The sequence below is a fragment of the Schistocerca nitens genome, chromosome 6, assembly GCF_023898315.1.
Source record: "Schistocerca nitens isolate TAMUIC-IGC-003100 chromosome 6, iqSchNite1.1, whole genome shotgun sequence".
NCBI lineage: Eukaryota > Metazoa > Arthropoda > Insecta > Orthoptera > Acrididae > Schistocerca > Schistocerca nitens.
This window is the reverse complement of record NC_064619.1, coordinates 335,269,177-335,286,450: the sequence shown is the minus strand read 5'-3', so window position 1 is coordinate 335,286,450 and position 17,274 is coordinate 335,269,177. Positions and strand designations below refer to the sequence as shown.

General features: G+C 43.1%; 1 protein-coding gene across 1 annotated transcript in view; it reads right to left on the bottom strand.

Moving 5' to 3' along the window:
- LOC126263349 (cytochrome P450 6k1-like) overlaps window positions 1-17,274 on the bottom strand; it is a 110,185-nt gene that overhangs the window by 87,485 nt on the left and 5,426 nt on the right. The window contains exon 3 of the mRNA XM_049960438.1: window positions 5,257-5,391. Within this exon, the coding sequence (XP_049816395.1) occupies window positions 5,257-5,391 (135 nt within the window). The remainder of the gene's footprint in view (window positions 1-5,256; window positions 5,392-17,274) is intronic.

The following is a 17,274-nucleotide window of genomic DNA, read 5'->3' as shown; positions in this document are numbered from 1 at the left end:
CAGCAGTCTCGGACGAAATGAGTCCGTGACGTCACCGAACGTGCCGCGCTAGGCCACCAGTTTGTGACCGGAGTGCTGCGTGCCGGCGTTGCCCTCTCAGCCCTTAAAATCGGCCCGGCCTACGGGCTGAAACAGCACTGCTCCGCGCTGGGCAATAGGCCGTAGGACGAAGCGTAGACTGTGACGTCACTGCGCGGGCCAGGCTGCTCCAGACATACTTTTGTAATGTCTGAAGCTGGAATATGATGAAGTCGGTTGTAAAAAATCGTAATGTAGCCTCATACATACATTTGAAAAAAAAAGCCAGTAGTCTACTTCCCTGTCGTTGGTGTTTGTAATTGTACACTAGCAAATATTTTCTTGCGTTGGCGAAATTTGTAGGTTTGGTTCCATAGGTACATAAGCCATTAGTAACGATCATTTCTCCAATGCTGTATTCTTTACAGCAAAAGAAAAAAAATGGTAGAACTAAGCACATAAGGAGTATTAAGACACAATCAAACTTGGAACATACGGAATATCGTATGGAATGTGAGGAAAAGATAATTTGAGGACAATTCAATAGTAAAAGTTAGCCATTCTTAAAGGAGGAAGAGTCTACGTACGTTAAAAAATCCTTTGTTAAAGAAAATAGAGGCAAATAACGTCGAGGAATTCATTACTGGAGACAGAGAGTCTAAGATATTATTTTGACTCTATTTGTGAATTGAGAGAGTCTGTATAAGATCTGTGTCAGTATTTGTCAAAGGAAATTATTTTTACCAGCGACTCTGCCTCAAAACATCGACAAAAATATCCTTATGCGTGCTCATTCATCTTCCTACTACAGCAAAGGACTGTTATTAATTTCATTAGATGTATCTGCATTGCTTCGATTTACACAGTCATATAGTAATAATTTCCCTCTCTTTTCTCGATTTTAGTTATCTTCTGAGGCTATTTCTCTGCCATATACAGGTTGAGACACTAACTATTGTCACCAAGAATAACTCCGAAAGTATGATAGGAACTGAAAAGTTTGCGGGACAAAGTTGTATAGGGACAACGGGGGTCATAATATGACGCTGGTTTTTGTTGCTAGGTGGGGTCGCTTCAGAGATATGAAGGACAGCTTCGTTTTTTTTAAATGACATGTCGTAGATAGGTATTTATCTTCTCATAGCGGCTATCGAGACGAATCCAGTGATGTGTAGTAGTAAGGTCTTTGAAGGTCAACGAAGGTCGCAAAGGTGGTATGAACGTCCATTTACAGAAGGTGTTCGAAGTGATGACCATTGGTATCAATGCAGTGCTGCAATCTTATCATGTACTGAGTGCTATTCTTTATCGTGTCAGCGCTTATCGAAGGACATGCTCTGATATCGCATATCTTAAGGTGTAGTTGGAACGTCTTTATAAACGATGTCTTCTACGAATCCCCACAAGAAAAAATCCAGAGGTGTGAAGTCTGGCGAACGAGCCGTCCACGACACATCTCCTCCGCTTCCAATCCAAAGATTTTGGAACTGACACTAACTCATTTCTAGCCATCATCGAAAAATTTGCCAGACACCCATCAGTTCATACCACATTCTGTTCCTTGTTCCTAAAGGTATTTCTTCCAATAACAGACCTAATGTTTCTTGCACGAATGTGGTGTACTTCCTACCATTAAGATTTCCTTCAACAAAATTAGGGTCCATAATTCTGTCCTCCAGAATCCCACACCATGTATTCACCGACCACGGCTTTTGGTTTGCTTCTTGCAGCAGCCAACATGGATTTTCAGTTGCCCAATAATGCATGTTATGCAAAATAACATTTCCATGGCTCGTGAATGTAGCCTCGTCATCCCTCTGAATCTGAAGTTGAGCCCATCGGCAGAATTCAATGTGACGCACACAATCCGTACCAGTTAATTCTTGTTGGAGACTGATATGGTAAGGATGATATTTATGGCGATGCAGAACACGAGCAACACTACTCTGGCTCATGCCAGGTTCCCTTGCGATTTAACGCGAACTAACATAGGGATCTAGAATCACAGTGGCAAGAGTACCAGTTTTCTGTTCCCCGTTAGTATCTTTCCTTTGCCGGATATGTTTCCGATGCGTTAAAGATCCAGTTTGGTCTCAATTTGTCACACACATATTTAAATGAACGACGTGTAGAGTGAGTACGTTGAGGATATCTTTCAGCGTATAAGTCTCTAGCTCTCACTGAATTTCGTTGGCATTCTCCGCAAATAAGAACGATATCGACTTGTTCTACGAAGGAATACCTCATCCACATTCGCTTGATTCGACGATACTAGTCTTACTGTTCCTGTTATGTTGTATTGCGAAACCGTCGAACGGCGTTTACGTGTCAATGGCACGTTAATTGGATACGCCGTATTCGGCGAATATTTACTATTTGCACGATATACGAGAGAGAATTGTCAGAGCATGTGCTTCTATAAGTGTCGAAGTGATAAGGAATACCACTCAATACATGATAAGATGATTGCACTGCATTGATACCAATGGTTCAAAACTGGTTCAAATGGCTCTAAACACTATGGGACAACATCTGAGGTCATCAGCCCCTAGACTTAAAACTACTTAAACCTAACTAACCTAAGAGCATCACACACATCCATGCCCGAAGCAGGATTCGAACCTGCGACCGTAGCAGCAGCGCGGTCCCGGACTGAAGCGCCTAGAACCGCTCGGTCACAGCGGCCGGCGATACCAATGGTCATCACTTCGAACACCTTCTGTAAATAGACGTTCATATCACCTTAGTGACATTCGTTGACCTTCAAAGACCTTTGTGTTACACATCACTGGATTAGTCTCGATAGCCGCTAACAACACATAAGTACCAAACTTCAGCACACTATTTGAAAAAAGAAAGTTTACCTTCATATCTCTGACGCGACCCCACCCTGCAACATAAAACGGACGTCATATTATGTCTCCCGTTGTCCCATGCAACATCTGTCACACCAACTTTTCACCTACTGTCATTATTTCGGAGTTATTCTAGGTGGCAATAGTTAGTGACTCGCCCTGTATATTTACATTATATCACGTGCAGCCTAGATCGTTATCAGAGAGATACTACCTTCCTTTTCCCGCGTATTGCGATCTTTTTCTTGCCCACAAACGTACGTATTATGTCTGAAATCTTGGAGTTTAATACGAAGAAGCATACGAATTTTTATGTAAAAAACTGTCATTCTGAAATTTATAACATACTGCTTCCTTGTTCGTTACCGTCTTTCCTCACATCGGCTACTTTCCGTAATGACACTAACCGCCTCGTCAGTTTTCATTCAAACGGTTTAAAGTTTTTAATTTTCTAACCAGTATGGTGGCAGTTGAACAACACTGTGACGTCTTTGGAGACAGCTGTTCCATCACAATTAGTAGCAATCTTATTGCGATGGAGGCAAATAAGTATGGCGCGAATCGTTAATAAATTCTAGGAAATCGTTTTGCGAAGATACTTTCTCGTATTGTTTGTAAATAAAAGTGATGGTATAACAGACTTTTATGTTTTTCTTCCTATGTAGAAGATGAGTCGGTAAATAGCAGGAGGTTTAAAAAGGACGGAAAGTATGTTAAGAAAGCTAGAAACAAAACAAAAAAATTTTGTGGTAAGCTTCTTTGGGACCAAACTGCTAAGGTCATCGGTCCCTAGACTTACACACTACTTAATGTAACTTAAACTAACTTACGCTAAGGACAACATACACACACCCCTGCCCAAGGGAGGACTCGAACCTCCGACGGTGGGAGCCACGCGAACCGTGAGAGGACGCCTAAGACCGCACAGTATAAAACAAAAGCTAACGGCTGGTGAGTACAGAATCATAGAGCCTGATCCAACTCTCAAAAGTTCAATTCGGTCAGTGTTTAATCCTACAGTAGATGGTGATGGCAACAGTGTTACCTTTGTTGTGTCGAGTGTTGCATACTAAACAGTCACCTGGAATTCACGTGTGTCTAACAAACCAGTGTCATGCATTTACCGAATACGCCTTCCCAGATCTACTCAGGGCAAATTTACTGACAAATGCCTGACTTTGTGTCCAGGGGACCCTACTGGGGGTGAAGGAGTTACAGATCTGATTCAGAGATTAATCGATACTGCAGCGACTTATAGAAAAATGTCCACAAAACCTACCATGCCTCATCCCATTACTGTCTCACGACACATCACACAAAAACCGAAAAACCTTTGAAAGAAAATCGTACCTGAATAATTTATTACGTGAATGAAGGTGAATTCCAGGCGATCAGAGATACGTGACACGTAGCACAAGGAGAGATCATCACCTGACACGTACAGTTTCCTATTTTGTTAACTGGGATCTCAGATCATACTTCTTGCGTATGACACGGTTTCCAGACGAGCCTACGACACTTCAAAATATAATAAAGGAATTGTTGAGACGATAGAATAGTCTCAAAATTTACCTTTCACAACTAACCAAGATGCCAATATTGCCGCTCTTCTTTATAGGTATTCTGCACTGAATTTTCCCTGTCACATGCTGAACAGAATGCTAATAAATGCGTTTAATGTGCGGTATATGCTATCCAACTGCCCAAAACTTTATTTTTTTCTGACTGCAACGGAGGAACTTGTGACATTTTCAAAGCAAAGTGGTGTTGTTCATGGCCTGTAGAGAGCAATGGAGCAGTCGAACGATACTTTAACACAAGATTGACCATGCTTGAATCGGTGAGAAGGCAGTATTCTATACTGTGTAAAAGGCTCCCTGAGAAATGAGAAACAGAGAGAATAGAAGGAACTGACATCACGTTGATGGACTAGCTGATTTCTGTTCAGACGGTATGTACGCTGTGGCTTTTTATATTAAACAGGCGTAGATTAGCAGTGAAATTCTTCCAAGAGTTAAAAGTAAGGATTTTTCTTACATTCCTTCAAGGAGACTTCAAAAGAAATGAAATTTGAAAAGTATCATCACTGCATCTCCTGTTGCCATTGAAAGTGACCCTCCGAAACGCTGAAGTGAAGAGCCTTAGGACGGAGAAGCCTCTGAAATAAATCTCGCGAGTCCGCCTGAAAAATTATCTAGAGGAAGCGCCACCACGAATAGGTAATTTCCTGTTGGCACAATTTCGCCATCTGAAAATGATGTCTGAATCTCAGAGGCGTGAAGTCACGGGAGATGTAAAGCATACAATCCACTAGCTACTACATCAATAATTTGGAGTGACCAGTCACGAAAGGACGCTGCCCTGTGAAGCGCCGTCTACTAACCAAAACTAAATTCTGCCACAGATAAGACGGCCATCTCAGGTATTCTCTCACCTGAAGAGTAGCCAAATATACGTGAAGTATTTGTGATACTGTCCAGGTAGAATCTAAGAGCATCTTTGGCGAAGTCCTGCAATGCTGGAAAATTATTCAGACTTCCACAGATGAACTACATAGGTGCTTCAATCAGAATTGTAAACGGACAAATGTCACCAGAAGATCGCCAGAAAAATTTTGGGCGTACAGCCATTCAGCTTTGCATCAGAGACAAGTTTGAGTTCTGCAGGTTTCATTCTAAGTGCACGACGGTCACTTTTGGACCCGGTCAATGTCGATGTTTTTCTCTTTCTTCATATCAACTCCAACAACAGAGAAAATGAATAATGGAATATTTACTAAATATTTTTTTCACACCGCGTTTTGTTTTTCGTTCTCTCTAAACCGGTTGATCATTATTGTATATTGGTAGTTTCATCGCATCCCAAGTCGTCATGTTTTGAAGTTAGTGCAATGACAATCGTTTAAAAAAGGAAGACGCTTTATTTGAATAACCTGTTGACATGAAATGGAGCTGTGGACCCGTCGTAATGCCATACTCAGCTTTTCTTTAGTACGAAACAAAATGGCTTGACACGACTATAATCCGCTTCTCAGGAAAATTAGATATTCGGTACCGTACCTAATTTATGCAGTCGCATTAACACTCAGAGATTTTTTCTTAATTTTCTTTATTTGTTTGACCGAACAGAAGAAACAATGCTGCTTCTAGGCAGCTTCAAGTACTGCCAGTGACAGCGCTTATCATTATATTTGTCAGTTGATTTTCGCATTCGGTTCTGGATGGGCCGAAATCTAATTTGGATACATAAGGTCTGACAAATCTGTACGAATACAATCCATCGTAAAGTTTAAAATGACGATGTTCAAAGTGTAATCAATCGTATCTAATCTGACGTATTAGCAAGTAAATGTGTATATTTTAGCAGCGAATAGCATTTCAAAAAATTGCTTCGAATATGTTATTGAGTATTTATTTCACATGCATCGTGTAAAATGAAAGTCTTTTAAGAAAGAAAAATATTTCGGCCCCATCAGTTCCGGGCTAAACGATTTTCACAGTACGAGGCGTGTTTTTTAAGTAACTACCGTTTCGAAATTAAAAAAAAAGACGTGCTAAAATATCTCAACAATTTTATTTTTACATGAAAGCCTGTACCTTAATCTATTTTTCTACGTAATTTCCGTCAATATTGAGGCACTTGTCATAACGTTGTACCAGCTTTTGAATACCCTCCTCATAGAAGTTTGCCGCCTAGCTCGTTAACCACTGCATCACCACTGTTTTGACTTCTCATCGTCTTGAAGACGCTGACCGCCCAGGTCTTTCTTCAAGTGCAGGAACTGATGGTAGTCATTGGGCGCAAGATCGGGGTTGCACAGAGGATGATCTAGAGTTTCCCATCGAAAAGATGTGATGAAATCTTTGGTCTGATTCGCCACATGCGGACGGGCATTGTCTTGCAACAAAACGATGCCCTTGCTCAACTTCCATGGACTGTTGCTTTGATTCTGGTGTGAAGTAGGCCACCCATGTTTCATCGCCCGTAACAATTTGGCTTAAGAAATCATCACCGTCGTTGTGGTACTGCTCAAGGAAAGTCAGTGCACTGTCTAAACGTTTGGTTTTGTGCACATCCGTCAACATTTTCGGTACCCAACGTGCGCACAATTTTCGGTAATTCAAGTGCTCGGTCACAATGTCATACAGAACACTACGAGAAACATTAGGAAAGTCATCCCGCAAGGAGAAAATCGTAAAGCGTCTGTTTTCTCTCTCCTGCACCAAACTTTCATTAACTCCGTTGTTCATCGTGCACAATTGTGCGGCCATCTTTTAAATGCTCTCCCCCACTTTCTTACCATTCCATCACTCATAATTTTTTCTCCTTAAACTGCACAGATCTCACGATGAATACCGATCGCTTTTACCCTTTTAGCACTAAGAAATCTTATAACAGCCCGTACTTCACAGTCGGTGGGACTCACGATTATCGGAGGCATCTTAAACACTCAGTACACAACGTAAACAAGGAAGAATCAGACTGTTATGGCGTCAGTGCGTAGATTAAGGTACAGGCTTTCATGTAAAAATAAAATTATTGAGATATCTTAGCACGTCTTTTTTAAATTTCCAAACGGTACTTACTTAAAAAAACACGCCACGTATATAGGAATTCCCTCAGTGAGAGCAGGCGAGAGAACACCTAGAGGGGCAGAGGTTAGTACGTAGCGCGGGATGTATATCTGATAGGCGGCCCCGCCCACCCAGTGCTGTGAGCTGCGGCGAGCTCTGTGGCCCAGTGCTGCGGACCAGCAGTTCGCTCTCGTCACGTGAGAAGCTTAAGCCGTCGGCACACGGACCGTGCAGTCGAACGTTAACGTTGAGCGTGCCAAGTTCAACTTGCTGCTGAAGGCTCAGGAATGATGCGACTTGAGCATACGGTACGTGGGCCCCAACGTGGTATACGGGATCGCAACACACTCCAGCGTAAAATTCCCACGTTAGTTCTATTAAAACGCACATTTCCCCCATCGTCCACGAAAAGGAAAGTACCATGTTCAATCAACAAGGACAGAGACATATAAAAGTTCCATTACAAATAGTGCGGTACAAATTTGGAATACTTCTCTGCATAGGATAAACATTATTCCTTTCATGGATAATATTCATTTTTTACAAATTTTTAAAATATTAAGGTGATAACGTTTTATTTTCAGTCCCATTATTATATTTTCACCACCAAAATATTTTTTAAGTTATCCATTTTTTCACAAAGGAAGTGGGACACATATGTCCCATGAACCAACGCGAGATACCTTTTCTGCTGACTGACTGATTTTGTTATTTTATTTTTTTTAGCCATAAACAGGATTTTGTGGAGAATAAAATAACTACAAATTATACATGCATATAATATTTTTATTTGTGTAGAGCCAGTGTAAAAAATATTCATTACATTTCAGTTTTCATGATACATGACCAATACCTACAAAACTTTACATTCCATTAAACTTGGAAAAACATGGTGTGGCACAAAGTGGCACACCACAAGCAGTGCAAACAACTTTTGTTCTCAGAATAAGCTTTTCACTCTGCAGCGGAGTGTGCGCTGATATGAAACTTCATGCCAGATTAAAACTGTGTGCCGGACCGAGACTCGAACTCGGGACCTTTGCCTTTCGCGGGCAAGTGCTCTACCAACTGAGCTGCCAAAGCACGACTCACTCCCCATCCTCACAGCTTCAATTCTGCCAGTATCTCGTCTCCTACCTTCCAAACTTTACAGAAGCTCTTCTGCAAAACTTGCAGAACTAGCACTCCTGTCTTTGCAGTGCAGTCCCGATTAATTCTCAGGTTCAGTACAGTCGTCCCTAGATAGCAGCACCGTGCAGAGCAGGGTAACATATATCCCGACACTCGAAGTGGCGGTCAAAGTTAGTGGGACATATATGACCCATCAACTACGAAAGGGTTATTTCATCACCCCTCAAAAAAAGGTGAACTTATATTTACATAACATCAAATATTATAGTATATTCTTACATTAAACTAACAATACAGTATCAGAACCTAATAAAAACGCGAATGCTAGGAAATAAAATTTAGTAATGTCAAGACGCGAACCTCCCCCCAAACTACCAAATCAATACAAGACAGTGATGCTACTCATTACGCTTCATTTTTTTTTTTTTTTTGTTCGATATAGTTCGTTGCGTTTGGTCGGGGCGGACGTCACAAGACATCCGTTCAAATTGATCGTTGGTTCCTTGACTCAGTTTTTTTTTTTTTTTTTATTAAAGAGAGCACGCAGCCCTCTGACCGAACACGGCTTACGTTAAACCATCAACACACACAGTGTAAGTAATCAAAGTATGTTACCATTTCAGAAAACCTTATGGTAGATATGTTACTAAATGAAATTTAATTATAACAAATTGTACCAAGAACAATGCGTTTTAGTGGATCTTCCGTGTGTCGCTGCCTTCAAATAGCCTACTCTCATAATACGCAAGTTACAATAATTCTTTTGCCATGAATATGATGTTTTTCGTTATTTTACTGGAACGGATCACACAGTTAACAACGGGTTTTCGGGTGATCCTGAATTTGCTGGTGCTCAGAAACAGCATATACACTCCTGGAAATTGAAATAAGAACACCGTGAATTCATTGTCCCAGGAAGGGGAAACTTTATTGACACATTCCTGGGGTCAGATACATCACATGATCACACTGACAGAACCACAGGCACATAGACACAGGCAACAGAGCATGCACAATGTCGGCACTAGTACAGTGTATATCCACCTTTCGCAGCAATGCAGGCTGCTATTCTCCCATGGAGACGATCGTAGAGATGCTGGATGTAGTCCTGTGGAACGGCTTGCCATGCCATTTCCACCTGGTGCCTCAGTTGGACCAGCGTTCGTGCTGGACGTGCAGACCGCGTGAGACGACGCTTCATCCAGTCCCAAACATGCTCAATGGGGCACAGATCCGGAGATCTTGCTGGCCAGGGTAGCTGACTTACACCTTCTAGAGCACGTTGGGTGGCACGGGATACATGCGGACGTGCATTGTCCTGTTGGAACAGCAAGTTCCCTTGCCGGTCTAGGAATGGTAGAACGATGGGTTCGATGACGGTTTGGATGTACCGTGCACTATTCAGTGTCCCCTCGACGATCACCAGTGGTGTACGGCCAGTGTAGGAGATCGCTCCCCACACCATGATGCCGGGTGTTGGCCCTGTGTGCCTCGGTCGTATGCAGTCCTGATTGTGGCGCTCACCTGCACGGCGCCAAACACGCATACGACCATCATTGGCACCAAGGCAGAAGCGACTCTCATCGCTGAAGACGACACGTCTCCATTCGTCCCTCCATTCACGCCTGTCGCGACACCACTGGAGGCGGGCAGCACGATGTTGGGGCGTGAGCGGAAGACGGCCTAACGGTGTGCGCGACCGTAGCCCAGCTTCATGGAGACGGTTGCGAAAGGTCCTCGCCGATACCCCAGGAGCAACAGTGTCCCTAATTTGCTGGGAAGTGGCGGTGCGGTCCCCTACGGCACTGCGTAGGATCCTACGGTCTTGGCGTGCATCCGTGCGTCGCTGCGGTCCGGTCCCAGGTCGACGGGCACGTGCACCTTCCGCCGACCACTGGCGACAACATCGATGTACTGTGGAGACCTCAGGCCCCACGTGTTGAGCAATTCGGCGGTACGTCCACCCGGCCTCCCGCATGCCCACTATACGCCCTCGCTCAAAGTCCGTCAACTGCACATACGGTTCACGTCCACGCTGTCGCGGCATGCTACCAGTGTTAAAGACTGCGATGGAGCTCCGTATGCCACGGCAAACTGGCTGACACTGACGGCGGCGGTGCACAAATGCTGCGCAGCTAGGGCCATTCGACGGCCAACACCGCGGTTCCTGGTGTGTCCGCTGTGCCGTGCGTGTGATCATTGCTTGTACAGCCCTCTCGCAGTGTCCGGAGCAAGTATGGTGGGTCTGACACACCGGTGTCAATGTGTTCTTTTTTCCATTTCCAGGAGTGTATAAATATAAGTTTGAAATGAATGCCAATATGGCACATCACAACTCTGTACTGAAGGGAGACGGCGTGAGTGTGACGTAGGTGACGTTGTGCCATCTCATTGGTCAACGCTTAGACGCACGCTCAGAATATCTGACATGCCAGATATTGCTCTGCACGTTCGCAAAGACTCCCGAACGTGCTATTCCACGCTATGACGTCAGGAACTCGTCACGCTCAACGCTCAACGTTCGGATGCACGGTCCGTGTGCCGACGGCTTTAGCCTGCCGGCTGGTCCAAGCAAACCCGTGGGCGGGCAGTGCTGTGTTGCCGGCCGCCGTGCAGGGCTCTGCCCAACAGCCCCAACCTCACTCCTTCCGACTTCCATCTGTCTGCCCAATCAAGGATGATGCACTCTGCGGGAAGCAGAATGTGGATGATGGGGTGCTTATTGATGCAGGAAGACGTTGGTTTCGAAGTTGGCTTCGCAAGGTGGCGCGAGGCCGTCGCATTGAACGTAGATTATGTTGAAAAATAGCGTTTGGAGCCAAAAGAATCGAAAGTAATGTGCTGGATTGTAATTCTAAATAAAACCAACCTGTTTCCAGAAAAATACTGTTGCGTGAGTTATACGAGGGTCACTCCGAAAGAAATGCACACTATTTTTGTAAAAATGCAGTTTTCATTCTGCATGTGTGAAAGTTTTACAGTGTGTAGATACACCCTTCCCGCTTGTTTTCAAACTTAGTTCAGCCTGTTCCCGTGAGTGTCGCCGTCACAGCATGTCTTCAAGATGGCTGCTACACTTGACGTTCGTCAGAGGCAACGTGCTGTCATAGAATTCCTGTGCTGTGAAAACGAAACAGTGACAAACATCCACAAGATGTTGAAAAAGGTGTATGGAGATGCTACTGTCAATCGCAGTACAGTTAGTCGGTGGGAAAGCAGGTTACGTGATGAAAGCGGGTGCGGCAATATTGAGGACTGTCCTCGCAGCGGCAGGCCTCGTACTGTACACACTCCAGACAATGTGCAGAGAGTTAACGAATTGGTGACTGCTGACAGACGCATCACAGTGGACGAATTGTCACGCTACGTTGGGATAGGGGAAGGAAGTGTTTGCAGAATACTGAAAGTGTTGGCGTTAAAAAAGGTTTGTGCCAGGTGAGTTCACAGGATGTTGACAGTGGCTCACAAAGAAACAAGAAAAACGGTATGCAGCGAACTTTTGGAACAGTACGAGAATGGTGGAGATGAATTTCTTGGAAGAATTGTGACAGGTGATGAAGCATCATTTCTCACCAGAGACGAAGAGGCAATCAATGGAGTGGAATCATGCAAATTCACTCAAGAAAAAAAAATTCAAAACCACACCTCCTGCTGGAAAAGATGTGGCTACGGTGTTTTTCGATTCTGAACGACTCTTGCTTGTGGACATCATGTCAAGTGGAGCCACCATAAATTCTGATGCATATGTGACGACACTGAAGAAACTTCAGGCTCGACTGAATCGTGTTCGACCACATCGGCAAAAGCAGGATATTTTGCTGTTGCACGACAATGCACGGCTGCATGTCAGTCAAAAAACCATGGAAGCGATCACAAAACTCGGATACACAACACTGAAACAACCACCTTACAGTCCTGACCTGGCTCCATGTGACTATCATTTCTTTGGGAAACTGAAAGACTCTCTTCGTGGAACAAGGTTTGAAGATGATGACTCCCTTGTGCACGCTGCCAAACAGTGGCTGCAACAGGTTCGTCCAGAATTTTACCGTGCGGGTATACAGGTGCTGGTTCCAAAATGGTGTAAGGCAATTGAGGGGGATGGAAATTATGTGGAGAAATGAAAATATTGTTCCTAAAGGATGTATCTACACACTGTAAAACTTTCAAACATGTAGAATAAAAGATGGATTAAAAAAAAATAATGTCCATTTCTTTTGGAGTGACCCTCGTACAACACCCCTCTTAGATAAACTGATTTTTCAGGATAGAAAATGATGGCTTCTTGTTGATTGGCTTACAAAGGATAAAAAGCAATCGATGACCATTACTCACGTCTCTGAAGCAACTGTTTGAAAAAAGAATCGAAACCAGGATTGTTAAAGAAAGAATGCTTCTCATTACACAGATGTAATGGGATGGTGGTGCAAATCCCTATTAACTGCGAGGATGGTCGTATTTTAAGTCAGGATGCAGGACGATGGGTTTCCTAACTCGGCTGTCGAGGAATCGGTAGGTCTCGGGTGGAAATAAATTTTTTTCACCAAGATTCTCGGACAGTCGTTCAAAGCGACCAATCGAATGCGTGCACTGATCCCGGACAGTAGAGTCTGCCTCAGCGGAACAAAAGGCGGCGTGTTTGGCTGCACCAGCGCGTGGTCGCCGGCCAACCAGGCGGTCGCGAGCAGGTCGCCGTGTCAGCGCCCTCGCTGGCCAGAGGATGGCGTCAGGTGTATCTGCCGCAGTCAGCAGCTCTGGCAGAGGGTCAGGTGCGAGGCGCGCTGGAGCGCACGTTTCGCACCTAAGGCCCGTAAGACCCGCTGGAGACGCCCAGATATTGGAGGTGGTCTTCTCGTGATGACTCCGGCTCGAGCCCCAGAATCATCGAGTGTAGCAGCGGTACGTAGACCAGCGTCTAGTAAACATAGCGAATTCATGTGAACGAAGCTTTTTGGCCCAAACCGGACCGTCGGCTGACGTGAGGCATACTTCGGCGTGTATATATGGTAGATTTGCCCGGTTTTTTGTGACCAGTGGTCCGCATTCAATCAGCCAGGGCACCAAGGCAGCGTAGCATCAGGCAACGGCATGAGGTAATCCAGCTCACCACTCAACAGATGCCTGTTTTACACTATGGGGTCTCAGCAACATTCTGATCCTCGAAACAGAACTTCACAGTTGGTGAAATCTCCTCAGAGGGCAGTTTCCCCAATAGGGATGGCAAAACTGGGATATTTCAATATGAAAAGTAGATGCAGCTGTAAGTACCGGATTCCATATGTCTCGATACATACATACCGAACGAGGTACTGATAAAATCCTAGATTAGCATTCACGAGAGAAGTGGTTCATATCGCCCTCCGACCCTGCAGACTTATGGTTCCCGCAGTATCGCTAAATTGCTTAAGGCAAATGCATGGATGGTTCAATTGAAAAGGATATTGGCGATTTCCCTATCCTTTCCTTCCTTTCCCCAATCTCACCATGCCATCTGATGACCTTATCTTCGACGGTACGTTAAATCCTAATCTACCTTCCTTATTCCATTCCATTGTGGCAGAGTGCTACAGTAGCTGGTTTCGATTTATTTCGGAATAAAGACAATCCTGATTGCAAAAGTATTTAATGTCAAAGAATCATGTCATTAACATTAAATAATTCTGCAACGAAAACAGTTTTTATTCTTAAATTTTCCTTCCTTCTTCTTTCCCACATCCAAAGAAAACATTTTTTATAATTCGATGGAGAGCTCACACCAGCTGTAGATAAGTGTTTGAAAAACTGCCAATGTCGCACTTAAAGAGTCATAGTTCTTTAGTGGAAAATGTTAGATAAAGTCATTTACCTGGAAGTGTACATCGAAAAACTGGAGCCGGCCGGTGTGGCCTAGCGTTTCTAGGCACTTCAGTTTGGAACCATGCGACCGCTATGGTCGCAGGTTCGAATCCTGCCCCGGGCATGGATGTGTGTGATGTCCTTAGGTTAGTTAGGTTTAAGTAGTTCTAGGTCCTACGGGACTTATGACCTCAGATGTTAAGTCCCATAGTGCTCACAGCCATTTTGAAAAACTGGACACTTTGACCTAAAACACAAGTGAGCTTTCTCTGCCAAGCAAGGTAGTGTGCACGGTTAATGCGATTTGCACATACTGTAGAAGTACAATATATAAATATTTCCCGGAGTGACCTGCTCGATGCGAGATCCGGTCTCAATGGAGCAGGCTGCAAACTCGTGCGTGATGCATCGCATCGTGGCCTGAAGCCTCGCCTTCAGAATTGTCTTAATGGGTCCTCAGCTGCCCCAAAATGCAAACCCTCTTCGGTTACAACTGTGGCCAAACACTGTGCACGTTTCTGTTATCAGTTATCAGTCACTTGCAATGTAATACCATGTTTTGGGTCCTGCGATATTTTAGCATGAAACCTCAGTACGTTTTAACTACTGAACTATGAAGATTGGAACTTTAACAGCGGCAACTATTAAGTTTCAACTGATAGGGAATACTTAAATACGGGATTTACTATCTCCAAACAATTACTGGTTATTTTGGAACGAAACGGAGACAATTTCAGCAAAACCCGTCCGTCAGTTTGCAGGGAAATGCCCTGGTACATACATGACTGATTTTTCCAACTGATGGAACTGCCAAGTAATGTACTATCAACCATATTCCATAGATATAATCCCTTCTTAAGATGGAAACGATTCGTGGTGTTCGATTCAGAACTGTTACAGAGAGACATTCGTTGGGCAATAGACCGCTCCATTCCAACTATCAACACATCTGGTGCTGCTATTCCTGTCGTTATGGTCATAGTTAATTTTACCAAATAGTGATTTAGCCAAGTTTATAGGCTGTCAATTAGTTATTCTTTCACTAAGAATCCAATCACAATTAAATCTTCATAAATAGAGAAAAAACCTTAAAGGCTTTGATACCAGACAGATGAAACCTATCCAAAGATTTGTCACTATTTCGCGGTTGCAACAGTTAACTAAAAAAAAGTAGTAAATATAGAAATTTTGGGATACCTCGACGAAATGAAAGATATCAGGCTACTAAAACAAACATTCCTATAGTTCTCGAAAAGGAAGCCATCGATAGTACTAATAACAGAAATAAAAAACCAAATAGAAAGAAATAACGTCAAGGTATCACATACAACAGATAGAAACTTTTTTAGTAGTAACATCTTCAATTTAGGTTCCCAAGGGAGGAACAACGAAGGCACAACATTCACAAAAAAAGGAAAACGTCAACATGGTCGAAGCCAACAATATTATGAATCACAAAGTAAGAAACTAAATGGAAAAAATATCATAAATGTATCAGAGTGAGCAAAGAAAAATTGTTTTAGAAATAAGATCCGCATATTGGAAGGCTAACAAGGAAGGAAAAGCGAAGAACAACGTCCACACAGAGATGAAAATGTCTGCTTGGAGAAGAAGATTAAAGAGCACTCTCAATGAAGAAACAAAAGTTATTAAGTTGTTATGTGATCCCACTTGATCATTGTGGAAATAATAAAACAAATGAAGACATTCCTAAACTTTGACATTTTAGTCAGATTGATCATTTTCTAACTATCTCTGATACTTTTTTTGTCATAGTAACGTTTACGGTCTTGTATGAATAACTTCAAGTGTTTCGGATAATCTCATTTACATTAGTATACGGTGTTTACAGGTCCACTAATTGTCACTGAGAGACAATACACGTGCCTGAGAGATTACTAGACCACAATCGTTATTGTTATTTAGCAAACAACACACAAATGTGAGTGATGTTACCCACAGCTATGTGTTTCGGGAGTCAAGCTTCCATCATCTGGCTAGCTGCGTTCAGTCTTTCAAATACATACACTTAAAGCACAAAGCAGCCATGAAATAAAATAAAATACAGATATTTAAACATAAAATCCTCGTCTTACTTAAAAATCTGTAGCAGCTAAACATGTATACATGACAGGAAACAACCTAAAAGACATTGAAGAGGCTCTGGAAGTGGTGCACGAAGGGAAGAAAGGATTCACGGAGAAAGATTTGATAATCTACTTAATGCACAAACGGGAGGGAGCGATAACGGACTCCTCAACGAGGTCATAGATTCTTTTTTTTTAATTTGACAGTAACAGATATTCATGAGCAGTTTGCCAAGAGAACTATTGGAAAGTTTTTTTCCCATGTCCCCTATGATATCTCTGGAACAATGAAAAGGTTCGTGACTCGCTGCAGTCATTTGAAACCGTCTACTTGTTCACAGAAGAGGCCAGTATATGGGAAGGCTGCTGGTGGGACGTTTAGTAGATCCGATCGGTGTTACCACTACAGAAAAACAGCATTTTGATGAACGGCCGGTCGTATGATGAAGAAAAGCAGAGATTAAAATGTTGCCAACTTCAAAGCAAGACATGGACTTCTTTTATTGTATTTCGTGACTAGTTTGTGCTTTGAGTGCGTGTCTTTAGAGGGTTGAACGTAAGCAGCCAGATGATGGGACCTAGACTCAAAAAATGCTTGTATGTGGAAAACATTCCTCACATTAGTGTGATATATGCTAACGATAACTATTGTACTCACAACCGCTACCTCCAAACCTTGATGTGGATAATATTCGACTACAATGTTGTTTGTTGATCAGTTGATGACAGTTTGATGTTGTTGAAGCTAGTTTGTGAATATACGTGATTCTATCA